At 37.9% G+C, this 21,635-nt stretch overlaps 1 protein-coding gene across 10 annotated transcripts in view; it reads left to right on the forward strand.

Moving 5' to 3' along the window:
• The window catches only part of rbfox3a (RNA binding fox-1 homolog 3a), a gene marked incomplete at its 3' end in the record, with an annotated part of 409,261 nt that extends 388,205 nt beyond the window's left edge, over positions 1–21,056 (forward strand). For 5 of the 10 annotated variants that reach the window (XM_082152997.1, XM_082153003.1, XM_082153005.1 and 2 more), the window contains 3 exons: positions 1,391–1,455; positions 5,988–6,066; positions 8,254–15,967. In XM_082152997.1, the coding sequence (XP_082009123.1) occupies positions 1,391–1,455; positions 5,988–6,066; positions 8,254–8,298 (189 nt within the window). Of the gene's footprint in view, positions 1–1,390; positions 1,460–5,987; positions 6,067–8,253; positions 15,969–17,489 lie in introns of those variants that run through there. The other 5 variants (XM_082153002.1, XM_082153004.1, XM_082153001.1 and 2 more) reach the window with 4 other exon arrangements.
• Between the last annotated feature and the right edge of the window lie 579 nt (positions 21,057–21,635).

Below are 21,635 nucleotides of genomic sequence, written 5' to 3' on the forward strand. Positions count from 1 at the left end.
GAGATTTTATGGTGCTTATAAACTGTCATTGTATGGAAAAATAATTTTTTTCACGTTCCACAAACAAGCAAACAGCATACGTGTTTGAAGGACGTGAAGGTGAGTAAATAATTACATAAATATCATATGCGGTTTATCTATCCCTTTAAATCCAAGGTGAAACCACCGGAATTAAGAATCTGTAACTTCTACGGAATCCATGAACACACTTTTCTATGACCTGATTTTTTTTTCAACTCCAGTAGCTAAACATTTGATCTTAGCAGAGTAGCATTGGACATTAATCCCGAGCTGAAAAATAAATGAGAGCATCTATAATTCAGCGTGCAGTCCTGTATCTGCGATGCCTCAGTCCTGCACGCGCTCTGACACCGCGATTATTCACATAATGTACCAGTGATGTCAGCGAGCTAAAATAACAAAGAGCGGAGCTGCGTTTCATTAAAGCAGACACTTCAATAAACACCCCAGCCACATAGATACTCGCTTGCAGCCAGCAAATACATTCCCTCTTGTTTAAAGCTTGGCATGTTTGTAGTGTAAGCGTTCACAAAACATCACCCGGAGATGACTAGCAGACAGCGCTCGGTTGTTGCAGCTAACCATCTCGACTAATGTCATCTGATGCCGCTTACAACTCGACTATTAATAGCTAGCTTGAATGGAGCAATTAATAGCTTTGTCAGATGTCATCTAATGCTTATACAAGCAATATTTAGTGTTGTCTTGTGCCGTTCTCCAGCCACAGATGAGCACGTTGTGCGTGTCAAGACCGCTCCCCTGGGCACCGAGCCAGGGGACTCGTATTGGCCAGCCACATTAATTAAAAGGCCCCTTCAATAGCTTCAGCCTTCAATAGCTTCAGCCAAATCTTCCATTTGGTTCATTCGCAGTAAGCAAACATTGACTGATTTTAATTGTTTATACCAGATTGCCACTTACCATGCTGATCGATAGTTGCCCTGCCATTTCAATTGATAGGATAGATGCGCTCTGGAAAGACAAGCCGTTGGTTGCACCACTATTGCTGCACTCAGCTTAGATAAGTGAAGACGCTCAGATGGTTCGCTTTCGGACTTGGGCTGTTAAGCATCTGTGCCGAGATCTATATGAAGAGCTAATGCAGTCAATCTGACAATTCCCCATTAAACAAAAAGGCTTCACAAAAAGCTGTATTGGCAAACTAAATACCACCTAAATCACTCAGCGCTGATTTTAGTGAGCATTGACAGGCCTTTTCAGCAGCACTCTTAAGGTTGTAACTGAGCTTTTGGGATTCACTGCATTGTTAATGTATGAACCGTCCAGTTGTATTGTGGTTCTAAAATTTCATGTCACCGATGTCCTGCTGTTTGCATGTGTCTGACGGATGCCCTTATGTAATTGACAGGGTGGCTATGCAGCATACAGATATGCCCAACCAGCCGCAGCAGCTGCAGCGGCCTACAGTGACAGGTAAGAGTCCAGCAACACTTCCTGTTTCCTGTTTGGTTTAGTTGAGAGTTGTTGAGAGAAATTAAGGGCCAGATTTACTAAACTGGGCAAATTAGCGTGAGAGCGCAATTCCAAAAAAGCGCAGATGGGAGTGGAAAGTTCTGCAGCTAGCGTCTGCTTTAAAGGGGTCATATAATGCCATTTTTGTACAAGCTAATATGATTCTTTAGGGTCTAAATTAAAAGTTTGTAATATACTTGTAAGAAATTGTAAGAACTATTGTAAGAAAACACTAATTTTACCTGGTCAAAAACAGCTCTGTTTTCAGCACGCCGTTTAAGTGCATGTGTCTTTAAATGATAATGAGCTTTGCTCACCCCGCCCCTCTGTTCTGTGCGTACACCGTTTGTTATAACCATAACGCGTTGTTCATTATAAACGTGGGATTATGAATTATATTGAGAACGTCGTACATAGAAAACATGCCGTAATGTACCCTGAGTGTAAACAGCCACATTCATCGTGAAGCGTGCAGCAAGCGATTTGCAAAGATTAATATAAATATTAATATAAAGGTTAATAAAACGTAACACTCACTTCTTCTTCTGGAGGTGCAGCAGGAACACGAATAGTTGGTACCGATCCTTTTTTCAGGAGCAGCTTCTTAGCAAATAACCAGCTTTATACTGACCCTCGTTTGTAAAGCAGTCTGGTGTGTGAAATGATTCGCGCAAACATGAAAGCATTGCTGTTGATCGTGGGGAATATTCCCTTCGAAAACAAAACTCAGCCACTGCGTCTTCAGCGGTTCGGATTTAGGAACATCAACATGACTGCTGTGTTCCTTATTACACCCAAGAACAGAACACCACAATCGCTTAGACGCCATTCTGCTCATAGACAGTGCTCCAGCGTATCAATAATGACCGCGCCGGTCCGCGCGGACTATGATTGACAGCTCGCTCAAGAGCGAGGGCGGGTCTTTGTTGAAACGCTGCTGTCAATCAACAATCGTGGGAGGGGCGTCGATTTTGTGACGTCACAAAATTGAACGGCTTGATTTGAGATGGGGGAAAACATATAAGACGATTTAAAAAAAAAAACACTGGATGGATTTTTATCATTTTATGATGGTTGTGTACAGGCACTGCCAACACACATTTCAGTACAATCAACTTGTAAAAGTGCATGTACCATTATATGACCCCTTTAAGACTTGCTTTTTTTAGGCGGTAAATAATGACGCAAATGCCAGTAAATTAATTAGCACAAACCTTAGTAAATCATGATTCATTTAAATTGCATATGCAATAATATTGTCCACGCTTTTTCAGCGTAAATTTTTCACTGCGTGTCTTTAGTCAATCTTAAAAGTAGTTTTTAACGCCAAATGAGGGTTTGCGCTGGCACAAGCCGTTAGTAAATCTGGCCCTATCAATTTACATGTTAACTTGGCATATTTATTGTTTGTTTGTTTTTACTTTTCTACCAAATTTGTTATTGTTTAACTCTGCTTTTAAAGACAGCCTTTGTTATAATTATTTAAGAATTTTAGACATTTAGATTTAGATATTTCTTTATACATTAAACAGCATAGTTACAATAGATGGTCTTTGGGGTTATGTGGCATCAAAAACCCTTGAGATAAACAAAGAAAATAAGAATAAAATAATAATTAAAAAAAGACTTTTTAATTACCCTGCCCCAACTTCCGGTTTCAATAGAAAATGTCAATATATCAAAATTTGTAATTATGAAGCTACTTCATAGTGTCCTACGTCATTATTTGATAAATAACAATTAAAATAAAAAAGCTCCTTCTCTGGTTTAAGAGAATAATCTTATCCATTGCGAGTTTTAACTGTATTTGAGTTCCGAAGTCCTTCTGGAAAAGTGTTTCCTCAGCTCTGAAAGTCCGGTTTGAGTTTACAGATCTGCTCTCTCATTAAACTGGCTTAAATGAGATCATTTAGACATCCCTTCCCTATCTTTGATACACTTTCACCCTTTAAACTTGAATTCAACCTGAATTTCTGTAACCACTTAGCTTACTCACTTCAGGCCACAGGGTTGAGTGTATGTGTGTGCGTGAAGACGAAGGTGGTGCAGGGTTGTCAGTAATTTATCCAGGACCTGTGGGGACCCTGTCAGGTTGGATCAGGCCAGGCACTGGTTTAATCTAGGCAAGATTGAGCGTGTCAGTGCCGATAAGGCACGGCCCTGCCTGCCAGCCTGAAGAGCCCAGATAATGTAAGATTTATCAGAGCCAAGCACAGATCCACATCAGAGCAGGTGACAAGACTGGCATTCCACCGCGCTTATTTCAGCCCCCTTCCTGCGTCCCCTCTTTCACTCCAGCTCTCTTTTTCTCTCTCCACCTCTTTCTGCATCACTTGTCGTTCAACTCCTTGCTTTCACATAAGCCAGCTCTGCGTTTTGCACTCTAATTTGATATGTCATGGCGAAGGGGGTTTAAAAGTGAGTGTTTAAATGTCACAGACTTTTGAACTAGCCTCTTTAAAGAGTGTTAATTCTGTCGTCATTTACTCTCATGACTTACTTTCTTCTGTACAGCATAAAAATATATTCTGAGATGTTTTTTTTTTAACTGTTGTTGTCAATGCAATGAAAGTCAATGGGGTCCAAAACAGCATTAGGCCTTATTGACTTTCATTGTGTGGGAAAACATTTTTTTGAAAATGTCTTTGTGTTCACACAAGAGAATAAAAGTCATACAGGTTTGAAATGGCAAATTAAAATATGGTTTATCTCATGTTGTGCCAAGCCTGTATGACTTTTTCTTATGTTGAACATGAAAAGAAGATATTTTGAGAAACGTCTTCTTTTTTTTTTTTCACACAAAATTTTTTCTTTGTGTTCCAAAGAAGAAAGTAGGTCACATAAGGGTTAGTAATTGAAGACAAAATTTTCATTTTGGGGTGAACTATCCCTTAATTATCGAGTGGAGACCGTTTGAGGTGAGAAAAATCACCCTTTTTTAATATGGCAAGAACTAGCTATCCAGGTTAACTTAAAGAATGGGTAATTCCCGCAGCCTGGTTAAGATGCAGGTTAAGTAGCCTGGCCCGGCTGGAGTGTTACGGGGATTCCCAGCCGCCCTCATCTGCACTGTCTGTCACAAGCAGTTAAAATCCCCTCCGCTCGGCTCTCTCACTCCACTGAGCTGGCCTGACCTTTGATGTTGTAATAATCCCGGACGACAAAAACCTGGTCAGATCCGATAGTATTTCCATATGTAATAGCATGTCTGGGCCCAGGATTTTCCCCCTCTCTCCTCTTTTCTCCTCTCTCAGTCTGTGCCCTCGGCACCCGGCTCGGCCTGCCTTATCTGCTCCCTGCAGGCCCTCATTTGCAAGCGTGTGTTTGTAGGGAAAGTCAACAAATGAAGAAGGGAAGTGTTGGGGGTTAATAAATAAATAAAGAAAGAAGTAAGGCCCATCTTGGAGGAATTAGTTCCAAATCGGTACCAATGAAAAGAGTCAGAGAACGCCGCCGCCGCCACCAGCCCTGTGCCTCTTTACAGAGCAGCCTGGGTAAACAAGAGAGGGCAAAGGAGCATGAAAAGGATAAAGAGAGCTGTGAACATAAAGTCTCTGCCTCCTTCACTCGCTTTTTTAATGCACACGCACAACAACACAAAATCCAAAGTATCCATGCGTCTCTTTGCTTGCTGGGTCTTTCCTGTTCCGCAGTACCTTTAGAACTTTGTAACTTTTAAAATGTGAATTTGCTAATGTTGTAATTTAAGGAAGTAATTCTATAAAATGGTTTGCCATTCATTTTATTTATTTATTTAAACTTGATTATTTACACAGTAGCATGGAAAAACAGGATTCCTAACAGGATGGGAATAAAGGGCTGATGTTAGTCATTGCTTGGTGAGGGACTAAGAGTTAGCTTACATGCAGTTTGTTTTTTAAATGTTATATTTTAACCAACTTTTAAGATTATCATACATATTTCTGAAGGATGATGTCATTAAGGAAGTGGCTTTTGTGAGTTAACGGTATTTTACAAATTCTAACATGGAAAGGGATTTTTAGAACAGGAAAAACAATTACACCCTTTTTTTTTTTTTTTTTTAAATAAAGAAACACCTGGAAGATGTATTAATAAAAAAACTTGTCTTATAAAAAAAACGACTTATGATGGTGACATTAAAATGTACTGCATGGTAGAAAGGACCCTGCAGTTCTGCTGTTCATTTCTACTTTTCTCTTTTCTACGTTTCTTTTCTGTGTCTTGTCCCTCTCTGACCAATATAATTTTTACCACATGCTCATAAGATAAAAATACTTTTACTCCAAAACAATAACAGAGCACCTATCACTTTTAACACACTCTTACCTTTATACCGTGTATTTATGGCAAGCCAGTGATTGCATTTTTATCAGACAGGAAGAAAAGAGAGGGCAAGAGAGAGGGAGGAAGGGTGTAGTGATAATGGATCTAGTTCAAATGAACAGCATTCACTGGAGCATCCCATCTTCTCGAAGCTTCAATGCTCCCTCCGTTTCTTCCTTTCCCTGTAGCTATGGCAGAGTCTATGCAACAGCAGACCCTTATCACCACACGATTGGACCTGCAGCCACGTACAGCGTGGGCACTATGGTGAGTCATGAAACATTAATACATGTCCTAACGTTACACAGACCCGAGCACCCCAACAACATACAAGGCAGAGCCCAGTGCAACTGTAATAATGCTGAAAGATATCGTTGTGCGTTCTGTTCAATGTATATTAATTATGAGTAGAATAATTGTAAATATTATGAAGCGAATATTAAATGAAGCATGTGCGGTGAGCTGGAGATATGTAGTTGGGGTGACTGAAGTCTTAAATATTGTACTTGAACATATTCAGGGTCCAAAATTACCGACCATAAATTTACAAGCCATACAATTGTATTTTGCTTTATTTACACATTTATATAGAACGCTAGATAGATAGCTAGATAGATAGATAGATAGATAGATAGATAGATAGATAGATAGATAGATAGATAGATAGATAGATAGATAGATAGATAGATAGATAGATAGAAAACAAAAAATTAATAATTAAAAATACATACAATGAGATTTTGTTCCTCATATTTTGTTGAGGAAAAAACAGATAATTTTTACGGAGGAAAAAAAGTCGCAAAATATATTTTCTTTAGATGATAGTACCTTTATTTTAATCTCTCACTTCAGCTACATCAGCAATTATTCTTACAGATAAAACCATGTAATATTGCAACCGGCCAGCTGACGAAGTGTTTTATTTACTCGCCATTTGTTCATGTGCTCACATTTGGCGCATGGAAAGTGTGTTAATTTTGGACCCTGTTTGCATCTGCATTAATAATGTCAGGAGTGTAGATATATGTTCACATATTCTGAGACTCATCAGCTGATATATGTGTATGTGACAGTTTTTCAAGATGGATCCTGAGCATTTTGTATCTCATTAAATGCAATGGGGTAACCCAGCATACTGACACTTGATTAGACCTTCCAAATGAGACGTTTTCCTTTGCATATCAGCATTCTCAATCTGATGTGGGGATCGTCGTCCTGTTAATGTTTGTTTTTAGCTAGCTTTTGCAGCTAACATCAAAGATGAAAAATTCCAAAACTCCTATCTGAACACAAAAAGAGAAAACTCTTTATGATTTGTTTTTTTTGCGGCTGTTGGTCGGGACTTTTCTCAAGATTAACGACCATCAAGCTCGTGCAGCAGCGTGCCGAGGGAGATTAAAGAAAAGGCGAGAGATAGAGGGAGGACGACAGGGAAAAAAGAAAGAGAAAAAAAAAAAGATTCCATCGCATCCACCTCCCCCTGCCCATGAGGCTTATTGGACAAACACTCTGCCTAAGACAAATGACTGGAATTTACCAAGTCGACATCCGTGTGATTCTCAAAACCGTACTATTCCCCGGTGCAGCTGCTAGCTAAAAGCTTTCATTAATTAAGACCATTTTTTCCTCTTCATTTACTTAATTAAAACTGTGGCCTGTGTTGCTTTTTTTGCCTCCTTTTTCCTTTCTTTTTTCAAATTTTCCTCCCTTTCTCAAGACTTCAATTTGCCACTTTAAGGCATAGCAAATATCCTCCGGCGCTCCTCCGGTCGAACCAGGGGTGCAGGGGGGCCGAGGTGAGCACTCAGAGTTCTCAGTGATGCCAAGACCGAACCGGTTGCGACTCAAATGAGCAGAACTCCTCTCAGTACTTTGCACTGAGCCTGCTGAGAATGAAATGAATATCATTAAATCATATTTGACCAGCAGATCACAAGTTAAAAGTATTTAATAATGAGCCCCTCAGAGGGTTAGAAAAAAGTTAGTTTGCTTTGCTCTCTGTAAGAACAGAATTCATTCCACGTTTAAGGCGTGTGTATTTTGCACGGGGTCGGAGCTGAGGAGAACGGCCCATAGAGCCTTTGAAGTTTTTTGTATTTGGCAAGAGTAGAGTGGGCACTACTGCAGTCCGGTTTAAGAGAGGTCTGAGAAAGCAGTGCATGTTAGATGTCTCCAATCAGATCAACCTATGGGGCAGGCGGCCATGATGGAGAGGTTCGATAAAGAGCAGCTGATGAAATACACCAGCAGGATTCAGCGGCCTGTTTCAGTCGCAACCCGGTTGAACCGTGAAACTCTGAACTCTGACACCGACCCGCCCTGAAATTCACACTGTAATTTCATTGCAAAAGCAAAACGAGACGAAAGGGAAGAAAATTTCAAGAACTGTTCACCCCAAAGAATCTATTTAACACTGATTGGGTCCTTTTTGTTTTTTCATCTTTGATGTTGCAGGCTAGCCTTTACAGAGGAGGTTACAGTCGCTTCACACCCTACTAGAGAGAGAATCAATCCCCCGACCAAACAAACAAAAAAACAAACAAACAAACAAAAGAAAGCAAACACAAACAAACAACCCACCCCACCTCCACCTTCAAGGTTTGCAAAGCGCGAACCTTCCCCGAACAGTCACATTTGGTCTAAAGCTCTGCTTATCATCCTGCGGTTATCCAGCATTTCTGTTGCTTGGCTATTGATTTGGAATCTGTTTTGTTTGTATTGAAATGTGTGGTCCGGGAGGGGAGGGGCTGAGTGACAGAGAGGCGGGGGGCGGGGGGGCTGTCCAATGAGTTTTCTCATTTAGTCGCGGTGTAGATTTATGGGCATGAGCTCAGCTGATTTATGTGGACAGGGAGTGGGCCAGGAAGTGAGTTTATTTGCCTGACTAAATGGCACAGCAATGAGCAACTTGAGCAAAACAACAGCAGCGCTAGACTCGCACACATATATTTGCAGTCTTTGCATTAAAGGCCCCTCTGAACACCCACTTATTAGAAGTGACGATGACTGCTATTCATTACAATGTGAAAAGAAAACCTCTAAGGTTTGCTTATGATATCTGTAAACTACTAATATAGCCTTACTATTTTTTTTCTCCAGTAAATATCAAAGGGGAACATTCATTTACAAATCTCTTTTGGCGTCTATGATTGTTTACCAAAACTATATTGCAGTAGTGTTTAAAATGATAGTTAGCTACATGGACCCATCATGAAGATTTTCAAGTAATTCTCTGTCACTCACACCCTCTTTCACTTTGACATACTGTTATATAACTCAATGAATTTATTGTCTGTATGATTGCAACTATGTCATTTGGGGAGATTGATGTCAAGATTTTTTTAAAGTTTAGAAAAAAAAAAGTATTCTATTGCCACAGATGGACTTAAAATACATTTTATGGGAATTTAGTATTATTTTGGTGGTTTTAAATTTTTTCCACAAATTGTTAGTGGACAAGCACTGAAGGAGCCTAGGCACCTATTGTAATCATTGGCGTTCTTATTATTCTTCCGTTTCTTCTTCTTCTGCTGCTCTTGAGTCTGTGGCAGCCCACAGAACCGCTTATGTAATTAAGCACATAGTTAGAGGACAGTTTGTAATGTCACTATAGTGATCCTCAAAAACTCTAGCGCCACCAACTGTCCAAAGTTGCACTCAAGTTTATGCTAATAGCTTTTGAACTGTAAGGGCTAGAAACAAAATTTATTTTCCTTAGATTCCTTGGCTCAAGACGAGTATATGACCGCCATTTAGAATTTTCTTAAAAAACAACTTTTTCTAACTCCTCCTAGACCATTGCTCTGATTTTCACAGAAATTGAACCGGATCATCTTCAGACCATGGTGACTAAAAGTTACAGAAATCAAGTTAATTCGTCAAAGCGAATTTCAAATAACGCGCAAACAAATTTGACGAAGAGCGTGTCAAAATGGATGTGAGGCTATATCTCCTCAGCGATTTAGCGAATTCTGACCAAACTTGGTGTGTGCTATGACAACCATGACCTAAGGTTACCTGCACAGTTTTGGCGCAGTGACACCTAGTGGTTAGGAGATATGATTTTTTTTCTTTTTGCTTACAACTTCTGAACGGTTTAGCCAAAAACCACAAAACTGGTCTCTTTAGTTTCAGTGTGTCATGCTGAGTCGAACAATACCTAATTTTATCATATTGGCTTTAATGAAATTTCCAAAAATGCTAATAACTTTTAATTAATTTAGCCTATTGTAATGAAACTTCTTAATAGATTCCTTGGGTCATTCCTGAGATACCAATTTTGCCATAGTCTGCATAACTTCCTGTCCGCCATTGTGATTTTCTTTCAAAACCTACTTCTCCTAGACCGTTTGTCCGATTTTCACAAAAAAACATCATCTGAAACATATCATCTTCAGACTGTGCCGACAAAAAGTTATGTGTTTCGTGTTGATACACAAAACTGTTTTTGTATACCGCTGCAAAAAATTCGAGGCATGATGCCAAAATGACTCTGTATCTGTATCTGCAAGCTGTATCTCTGCAATGCTTTGGCATATTGACATCAAACTTTGTCTCACCTTACTCTGACCCCACCACATCAATTTCATAACAGCTACTGGTCAAAAGTGATAAACCATTAAATCATATTACTAGGACTCTACTAATGATTTTTCAGCCATTTTGCCTAAATGGTTTGCCAATTTGTCTGATGCTCCCAGTCATGTTGGCATGCCTTATCGTGTTCTTTGTGCTTGGCCCCGATACTTGCTGCTTGCAGCTATATTTATTATTATTATTATCATTATTATGGTAACACTTTACAATAAGGTTTCATTTGTTAACATTACTTAACTACATAAGTTAACATGCACTAACAAATAATACTTCTACAGCATTTATTGATCACTAATAATGATAATCTTAACATTTACTATTACATTTTTTGGATCAAAAGTTGTATCTGTTAATATTAGTCACTGCATTGTGAACTAAAATGAACAATAACTAAGGTTAATATATACTGTAAAAAAATATTTTTCTCATCGTTAGTTCATGTTAGTTAATTTAACTAATATTAAGAAATGAGAAAAACACTTGTAAAGTGTTACCATAATAATAATAATAATTTGGTTTTTATTTCAACAAAGCCATAAAATCAGCAAATCTGGTTCAATTTTCTCATTCGCAAATCTACTTATTATTTACAGGCATTAAAAGCAAAATATGTAACAATGAAATAATCTTAGAGTACATGTATGATATAATGTTGATGTTTGCTTACAATTCATATTTTTAACTAAACCTGTGAGGTAAACTAAACCTGCCTGTTTCAAAGCAAAAGCAAATATTCATGAAGGAATGCCCTCAGCAAGGTTTCCTTCAGTTTTAATCTGTTAGATGTCACGTAAAGAGCATACACTTAATCAAGGCCGCTTCTGCTCCTCAGAAGGCATTCTGTAAATAAACATAGTGCAGTAATGTGGAAAGAGAGAACACTTCCCCACTACACGGTCTATTGCACCCTCTAGCTGATGAGATGTCCAGAATCCCACTGCAACAGAGATGACAGGGGGAGCAATTACTGCTCATTGCTGAAATCTCCATCACGCTTATGTTAATATGGAAGACGCAGTCCGCTTGAACATAATTTTGAATAGAACATTTTAACTAACAAAGATACAGGGATATTCCGGGTATCGGACTATAGGGATTGATACATTTAAAATAAAAAGACATCCCACTACCCACTGGGAAACTGCTCCCTTTGCAGAGAGTTCCGCTTATGATGTTCGAAACAACATGTTCCAGTATTGATTTGTTGTTGAGTTACGTGTTAAGCGCTGAGAGTATGCGACCTAGTCATAGATCTTCAGGACATTTTTAGTAAAGTCTAAAATGTATGTGGAGGACAGGCCAGGCTAAGAGTTCCCAATAGGGGAAGATTTAAGATATTGTGCAGGGAAACAATTAGGAAAGAGACAAACATACTCTTCATATAGAGTCAGACAACTTATTATTGAACAAGAAACTTCTCTAATCAATTTATTTAAAAAAACATATTTGAACACACACATTTTTTTTCAAAAGTTTGGGATCGGTACGATTTTTAAATGCTTACGAAGATCTCTTATGCTCACCAAAGCTTTTATTTTAGTAAAAAACAGTAAAAAACTATGTAAAATAACTATTTTCTATTTTTATTTATTGCTGTTATGGCAAAACTGAATTTCAGTATTATTACTCCAGTCTCCAGTGTTACATGATCCTTCAGAAATGATTCTAATATGCTGATTTGTCACTCAAGAACATTTCTTATTATCAATGTTGAAAACAGTTGTGCTACTTAATATGTTTTGTTCAAAAGAATAGCATTTATTTAAAATCTTTTGTGACATTTTATAAATGTCTTTACTGTCACAATGTAATGCATACTTGCTGAATAAAAGTATTAATTTCTTTCTTTTTTAAAATCATACTTATCCCAAACCTTTGAACGCTTGTATGTATTTCGTTTTTTATAAATACAACAGAAACATATTCACCCAGACATTAGTTAACATAATAAATGAGTTGTAAAATGTGGAATAAGGCTTGAAAGTCTAGTGATCTATTTCCAAAAAGATCCAGCCTAATGTTCTTTTCTCAATGGAGAAGCACTTGTGCACTATAAGGTGAGAGATTTTCCCCCAAGGTGACATTCCCCCTGAGGCCCAGCACTTTATACAGGACCTGTGATAAGACATGCCAGGCCTTTAGAGAAGAGAGAGAAGAAGAATGAGAAAGACAGAGTTGGGGGTGGCAGTAATCCTCCCAGTGAAATAGGGCCTCCCTCGTTTCCTGGTTCCTCTGGGCGTTGATCATGTCCTCGTGTCTCACACACACACACACACACACACACACACACAGACACACGCACACCCCCAGTAAATAGCAGCCTGCACCCCTCAAATGGAATTGTAAGGGTGGAGTTATAGAAGAAGGGGAAAGAAACCAGGGTAGAGAGGCAGCATCCAAAGTAATTTACTCCACAGATTAAAGATAACAGCATTGAGTCAATAACCACTGATCTCATTTGGAGATACACTAGGCCAGCCAGGCGCGTGGCACAGCCGTTCTGCTCAGTCTATTACCATAGCTGTTGCGGCTGCCTCTTCAGACACACCGTTCTCCCATGAGTGTGAAATCACAGCAGCCTATTGTAAAACATAGATTAGATGCATTGCTTTTTTCCACCTTTGTAGGGAGAAATCTACAGCGCAACATAATATTTCACCTAAACGAATGTGTCCTTGTTCCCCTAGTGCTGCGTGCGGCTCACTTGGCTCTAAGAAAAGAGGGAAAAACTGCACAAAGGCAGGCGTTTATGTAGACTGTACAAGCATTAGCAAAACTAAAAGCTACATTTTGTTAAATCAGTATTGAATATGAAAATATATGTAGGCTAAATCGTTTCCACAAATTAATAATTCGTTCCCAGGACTTACTAATACATCTGCACATTTTACTAATTAGTTCCTTATCGTGGCCACCTTGTAATAATTCTTCCCCTTGGTTTAGTTAAATCAAAACGAGGGAGCAAATTAGTTCAACGTGGCCACGATTTACTAAAATGAGGGAACGAATTAGTAAGTCGTGGGAATGAATTCTTAATTTGTGGCCACAATTAAACTAAAACGAGAGAACAAATTTGTGGCCACGATACATATTTCTCCGCAGTCATGTACGGGGATCCGTAAATGTTTTCATTTGGGAGAAGTGGACAAAAGTGGACTAAAAAAAAGACCTTGTTTTCCTTAAATATCCAAACTATTGTTTATCAGAAAGCAAAATACAAAAGCTGAATAGTCTTCTGTGGGAATGGAATACCAGATTTATCATGCACTGTAAATAACATTGTGATTTTAATTTCTCTATTGAAGCTTATTTTTCTTTACATTTTTATTATGTCTGACTTTGAACAATGTTGTTAGTGTTGAGCAGTTTGAAAATGAAAAACAAGACAGGTGTGGCATATAAAAACATTATTGCCACTATGTGTTAAACATACAAAGTACAAAGTCCTTTCTTTTGTAAACTTATTTATAGACCCTTAAGAATATTATGTGGTGACGTTTTTATATAATATAATATAATATAATATAATAGGCTTTAAATCCAAATTGTTTATACCTTTTCTGAGGAGAGGAGAGAGCATATTATGTCCAGATGTGAGTCGATTTCTCTGTGCTGTGTGTTGTTGAGCTATTTAAATGTATGTCCTTTTTTCCTTACATCGGGAAGGTATTTACGCTGCCCTCTGACCTCAGTTTAATTTTTGTGGAAGACACAATTTTAATTGACTTTGTTGCATTCACATTTTCACTCAGAGTGGTCATTTACGAGCCTTTTTGAAATGAAATACTCATTGTGTTCGGTGCTTCCAACCACGTACTTTGGTTAGTCCTAAAAAGTGGCAAAACTACGTTTTTAATTTGACCATAAACCGCTTCCTCTTGTTAAATATCTATGCAGAATTGTAAATGAATCGGATTGAGTTAATTCATGCAAAAGACTATCATATTCTTGACTAAGGCATTTCCATCTCTATTTCAGACAATTAAACTAATCAAGCGACTATATTAGGACTCAATCACCCATTTATGTAATTCCAGCATTTAGGCAGAGAGGGAAAACACAGCGCTGAGCATGAAATGACTGCTGAGGAGACAGTTTGCAGTCGTCTAAATGAATGTGTGAGCTTGCAGATTGACAAGATGGAAGTCTCCGTCTTGCATGGACGCCGCAGTGGGCCATTAAAAGATTGCCTGTTTAATTAGCTCTGTTAATGCAGTGATTTGTAAGATGGCACCCTGGGCCAGGGGCCAGTCCACATAGCAGCAGATTTTCATCTCTCTCAATTTGATGGCACAAATGTTAATTTACTGAGAGGTCTGTTTGAGGGTGCAAAACTGCAAACAGGATGAAATTAGAAGCTAGAAAATAGAAGTTAATAATATAATATAACTGTTTAGGTCACAATGCATCGGCTTAAATTGCATTGAATGATGTCAATAATAGACCCAGACTGGGTCACACTGGACGATAACGCAGTTTAACATTATATCTGCTGTTACCTCATTAACTTTCTGTCATTTAAAATTGTGTCTATTCCGTGTGCCGTTTCATTGTGCAATTTTCTTCTGTCAGGGGATTTTTAGAAAATGTTTTTTTTTTAAGCAAAAACTGTACTCTTTGTACATAATACTATATATATATAAATATATGTGAGCACATATCGCAGTCATCTTTTGTATGTATAACCCGTAGTATTAAATGTGTTTTTGCTGTCCATTTCATGTAGGCTTAACATTGTGAAAGTTTCAGCTTATATGAATCGCGTCATCTGTTAAAATCCAACTGGTACATTCTGCTCTCGCTTAGCCATTTGTTTTTGGACTTCAAGATTCAGTAGGTAAAGCTATGTACATAAGATAAAAATAAGTAATACATAAGCAATTTTTGTGTCTAAATAAAAGGAAAATTATAAGTCTGTGTTTAGTTTTTTTCTGTTTTGCTAGACTTGATGCAAATGGATGTAATTGATAGTAATATATATATATATACATTTATTTATTTTTTATTTTATTTATTTTTTATGTAAATGTTTTATATATACTCTACCGTTGAAAAGTTTGGGGTCAGTAAGATTTTTTACTGTTTTTGAAAGATGTCTCAACAAGGCTGCATTTATTTGATTAAAAATACAGTAAAAACAGTAATATTGTGAAATATTATTACAATTTCAAATAACTGTTTTCTATTTTAATATATTTTAAAATGTAATTTATTATTGTGGTGTCAAAGCTGAATTTTCAGCATCATTACTCCAGTCTTCAGTGTCACATGATCCTACAGTAATCATTCTAATATTCTGATTTGGTGCTCAAGAAACATTTCTTATTATCAATGTTGAAAACAGTTGTGCTGCTTATTATTTTTGTGGTAACCGTGATTTTGTGGTAACGGTGACATTTTTTCACAGGATTCTTTGATGAATAGAAAGTTCAAAAGAACAGCATTTATGTGAAATATAAATCTTTTGTAACTTTATAAATGTCTTTACACTCACTTTTGATCAATTTAATGCATCCTTGAAGCATAAAAGTATTAATTTCTTTCAATAAAAAAAAATCTTACTGACCCCAAACATTTGAACGGTTGTGTGTGTATATATATATATATATATATATATATATATATATATATATATATATATTTAGTATTTTAATTGTTTTAAATGTATTATATCTTTTATTTCATTGTATTTTTTTAATACCTAGTATTTTTTTTTTAACATTCTTTCAGTTTTGTCACTGAAATAGTCTCGAATAGGATGTTGAAAAGGGGGTTTAGCATTTATCATGTTACCAGCGTTTTGGTTTTCATCGACATGGCTGACCACCAACAGTTTTACATCTCCCTCAGTCGATTTCTGTTCATGTTTGTCAAGCAAAAACTTGAGGATCCCATGTCTGTTCCAGAGATATTACGCCCTGAGCAGAGAACAGAGGCCCATCATTGGGCATGATCAGTATGCCGGAGCACATCTGTGTGCTCCTCCAGGGATGGGTGAAGAACTACAAAGTCATGTTAAAATTAAAGTCAGCTCGCTCCCTCTTCTGAGGCTTCTCCGCACGGCACCATATCTCCCCGAATTAGAGAGCTTCTTTCAGGATGAGAGCCCCCAGGACACCCCGGAATCTCCTCCTCCTCCTCCTCTCTCTCTGCTTTTCTCTTCCTGTCCGGTGGACGTCTTCTCAACTCAGTGTCGAACATCCTCCTCAGACTGCAACGATATCGCCGAGCCTCTGATCAATCCGGTTCACTCGTTATGCTGAAAATTTAGTGGAAGCCCTCCCCGCTGAGCCCTATTTTCAGTTCAGTTACTATAATCCAGGATTTGGGAGATAATTCCTCAATGTGTGTTTAGCGTTACACCCAAGGATTGTTTCTGATATTGAGCCGGTGCATGGAAGATAATGTAATCAGAACATATTTTCCTGCTAAATGATTTGCATTTTTATCGTGTAATTAGTCCGAAAGTCTGAGATCAAATGAAAAATCTGGGATTCAGAATGTAATTTAAACCTGGGAATAAAGGTGTAGGATTTAGACAAATGTAAAACAAACATTTATGATTAAATTACGGTGTTAAATCAATAAGAAATATTTCTATTTTTTTCTATTTCTATATTCTTTTTTTTTTTTCTAGATAGCATGATCATTAGGTTTTTAGAGTATCTTGAATGATGCTGTTATATTATTTATTATTTCATAAGAATTTTTCAATAGATTTTTTTCCTTCGAATTGTTATGCTGATAATTTAATTTGTGGAAATTTGAAAAATACTTTTGTTATTATCATCATTATTTCATAGGATTTTTCAGTAGATTTTTCCTTCAAATCATTATGTTGATAATATGATTTGGAATAGAAAAATGGAAATGGAAAAAAGTCAAAAAAAACAAACAATAATAATAATATTTCAAAGGAATTATTAAATTAAAATGTTCCTTCATATTGTCATGCTTATAATATAATTTGCAATGGAAATGCATGGTCTCCGACTTTTGGACCCCACTGTATGTGCATGTTAAACAGTCTGCATGCAGTCCAACAGCATACAATGTAGACTAACTCATGTTTTCTCTTTTTCTTTTGCATCTAGTAAATATAAAGAAAGAAGACAAAGGAGAAGAGCATCAGCTAAAAAGGAACAAAAAGGATAAAGGAAGAAAAGCGTCAATGAAAAAAAAAACATACAAAAAGAAGTTAAGAGGAAATCCTTACACCGAGGCTGTCAGGAGAAGGCATTATATATCTCTGTAGGGACGCGAGACTGACGCAGCCAAGCTGTGGATGAAAAAAGGGGTTAGCTTTCACCTGGGACAGCCTTTCAGGTGGAGGAGAAGAGGAGAGGTCATCATAAAACTTTTTATTTTTCTAAACTTTTTTAAGTTTATGGTTTCAAAAAGATGAAAAAGATGAGTGTATATATCTATATAGCGATATATATGTATGTATAAATATGTTACAAAAAAGAAATGAAGAAAAAAAGTAGTACAAATAGTGCAAATAGCAACAGAGTGATGAATTAGTGCTGTAGGAGGGGGGGAGGGGGGTGTACGTGTTGGTCCTTCACACCCCCCACCCCCCTCCCACCGCAGACCTCCTTGTCCGGCCTGCGCGAGGAGGCCGGGCAGAGAGGCTAAAGGCCCACCAGACACGATTCCATGTGGCCCCTCTTCATCCAAAGCCCTTGAGTATATGGCACAGCTGGGTCTTCCATCAGTACGTTTTTGTCGTGGGTTGAACTGCATTGCTTCCTTGGAGAAAAGGCTTAGTCGCTAGCATGGGGCAGCGATCTTCTCAAAGCTGTTATTCATCCCGTCTAGAGGTTAAAAACGAAGGCAGACGAACTTGCATGGGACTCCAAAATTCAGCCAGAAGATCCACTATAATCAATACATCAGGTTGTTATTCAGGTGTCGCATCGAATGGGACAAGAGAAGACACTGTAAATAAACCACCCGATCCGAAGGAGGGAATGCGGTGTCATCCCGCTGTTGTTTGTAGCACAATACGAAATGGCCCGCCGGCAGGTTTTACTGGGATGTGTGCGTGTGCGTGTGCGTGCGTTCTTGTGTGTGAGTGGTTACGGGCGGAAGGGGGCTTTATAGAGTTGTGTTGGGTCGCGGCGGCCCCGGAGCCCAGGGCTACCAAAAAGCATTTCATTGTAGTGTTGTGGAGGTGGCCGTGCTGTGTAGTAAACACTTTTGTATGTGGTGTCATGAGGCTACAAATTAAGAAAATTGGAGCTGTCTTCTTGGTATTGTCACGGGAGTTTCCCTATCCATCTTGAAAATGGGTTCCTGCCCGCTGCAAGGTGGAAAACGACATGCCAGTTTAGTCATAGGGTTGCGAGCAAAAGTTTTATTAAAAATCGATTACCTTTATACTTCTAATGAGCTCCATTTCAGTGACACATCCTTATATATTTAAACGTTGTACTAATTACATGCTGCTCAGCGTGGTCAAACGTCGATTGTAGCCATTTACTAATGTTGTATTATTGTATTACCAGTATGAAAAACATTTATATATGGATATATCTATTTGTGACTTTGCGACCCTTCAAGAGGATTGTACCTTTTTTTGTTTCTCGATGGTGGTCCAGGTTTATTTTCGGCGACGATTTATGCAAGTACTGAGAGATTTTCACTTGTGTGGCATTGTTTCTGTTGTCTGTATATTTGGTTCAGCTATTGAATGTAATTCAACTTTTTATGTACATGTCTTTGTTTTTTAAGCAGTACTTTGTAAATGTGTGGACATGGTAAAGCAAGTCTTCGTTTCGAAGCCAAACCCGACGGAGATACTGTACTGTCCAGCTGACCACAGGAGCACTCCAGCTGGCCGACGGACATTATCATGACCCTGCAGGACAATAGCAGAAAGACATAAAACGATTGGAGGAGACGGAGCAGAATTATGCTCTTTGGCTTTTATCGACAGCCACTTTCTTTAATTCATTTTTTTTCTTTCTCTTTATGCAAATGGAGAACAGTTGATCCACATTCAATCTAGATTTATTGGTTTTATTCAGGTCAACATTTTCATTTTAACAGGACTGAATCAACCTGACTACATTAGGTCACCAAGATGAAAGCAAGTGGGTCAGATCAGGTAGAAATACATCTTTAAAATAACAACTGCACGTTTTCACGCTTTTTACAGTGTGTATTTTGGCTCAGTGGGAAGAAATGGTACATTTAATAGATAGCCCACCTCTACAGACAGCATTCCCAAGCTTTGCAAAATCATGCGCTTCCTCGGACTCAGGTGTTACATGACAGAACTGATGTGTTCCCTTCCATAGGTAATGATGCTAATCTTCCTTGCTGCATTTCTCCTCTCAGAACAAAACTTTATTTTCTACAAAGCTGGTGACTTCTATCTCAGCGACTGTACTACTTTGTTACCCGAAGGATCATTGAAAACAGTTCGCTGGGTCAGATGCGAAAGCTAGCAACGGGAACTTCGGCGAAGATGTGTTGTTTCAGGGACTCTAAAAACCGAGTGGCGGATTCTGCTCTGGAAGAGATTGTGACTGAACAACCTAACAAAAAGATGTCAATTCTACAGAGATCCGAGACCTCTGGGTTTATTTCTTTGCTTTAGTCCGTATGAGACATTACTTGTTTACATGTCCTGGTTTTTTCCGACCCTGCTGTGAGGTATATGTCAGCTTTTGCACTGTATTCTTTGGCTTGTTGTCTTCCTTCTACTCTCTGTTTCCTCTCAAACAGCCCATTAACCTGAGCACCAAAGTCATTCGCCGTCTTCCTCGACCCAAAGCAGAGAACCAATGCAAACTGTAGTCTGCTTATAGTCTATTGTCAGAACTACGATGAGACTCAAGCGCATGTATCTGCCACTTGTTCCTTCATCAGAAACGTCCTTCAAATCTACACTGGTCGTCTGCTCTAGATCTTAGGGCAGGTGTAAGACCAGCTATGCAGCTCACCTGTGTCTGCACAGTTTCCTTGAACTTCATTCAAACACAGTCAAGCCAATGGAAATGACAAACTTATCTTGGCAATTGCTTTTCCCAACACGAAAAAGGAAAAAATTAACTCCTGCCAACCTGATTTTCCTCATCGTCATTGCCAGATCCCCGAAGCACAAGAGTTTGAATGGAAGTCAAGTTAGTTGTCTCAGTGATAGTTACCTTCCATGTAGCTTGGATGTGTATGTGTGCGTATGTGTGTGTGTATGTGTGTGTGTGCTTCCAGCCCCTTTGTTTTCTACTGAAAATATACAAAAGCTACTTCCTCTGTCATCTCAATATAAAATGTATTATATTAAAGGTTCTCTTCATGTACAACATGAGCTCTACGCAACAACAAATCTATCATTTGGGTTTTTCTTTTGTTTGTTTTCATTTTCTTGGTCCTTCTTTTTCAAATTTTGAAGTTGTTCCAAATACATATGCGTGGGGGGGGAAAAAACTATAGAAAAAAAGAAACCAATATAAAGTATTCTATTTACAATGAAATGACGAAACTTCTGCTGTCCTGGATCTGTACTCTAAATTTCAGTTTTCTTTCTGTATGCATCCAATGTGCTTCAAACAACCAGTACTGTTTATTAATGAAATCATTATATTATTATGATTATTATTATTACTATCATGATTAATATGGTTATAAATAAATATTTCTTTCTTCAATAACAGAGACTCAAATCTCTGAGCTTGTCATATGTATGTGGTATCTGATTTATGATGACATTTCCTGCATTGCACTTCACGTACACTGAACATACTGTAAAATATACACTGTGTACGTTTATTGCACGACTCTCTGGACTACTCGATTCTGATTGGTCAATCATACATTGTCCTGTTCTATCAGATATAGGATGATTTAGTAGCATATAATGTGTAATTGGTCTCTAAAGCCTATTGTTTTTTACTTGTAGGCTACATAAAACATTTTTAAATTATAAGTGTCAAACCACAAGTAAATCCATTATGTGCCGCTTCAGATCTTTCTCATTGCTTTCACAAATTATCATAGGTGAAGATACACACTTTGATTTTACTTTGATTAAATTGTGGGTCAAATATAATCCTAAAATAAATCTGTATGAATTCCCAACAGTTTTTTTTAAAAAAAATTTTAATGTTTTTATGTTGGGAGACAAACCCCTGCATAGCTATAGCACTCATGTAGACAGTTCACGTTTGTTTCTGAATTAATCGCTATTTTAAATGAGTGAATGAATCAGTGACTCACTCATTAAGATAGTT

The sequence above is a fragment of the Leuciscus leuciscus genome (assembly GCF_965113295.1).
Source record: "Leuciscus leuciscus genome assembly, chromosome: 21".
In the NCBI taxonomy this organism is placed as follows: domain Eukaryota; kingdom Metazoa; phylum Chordata; class Actinopteri; order Cypriniformes; family Leuciscidae; genus Leuciscus; species Leuciscus leuciscus.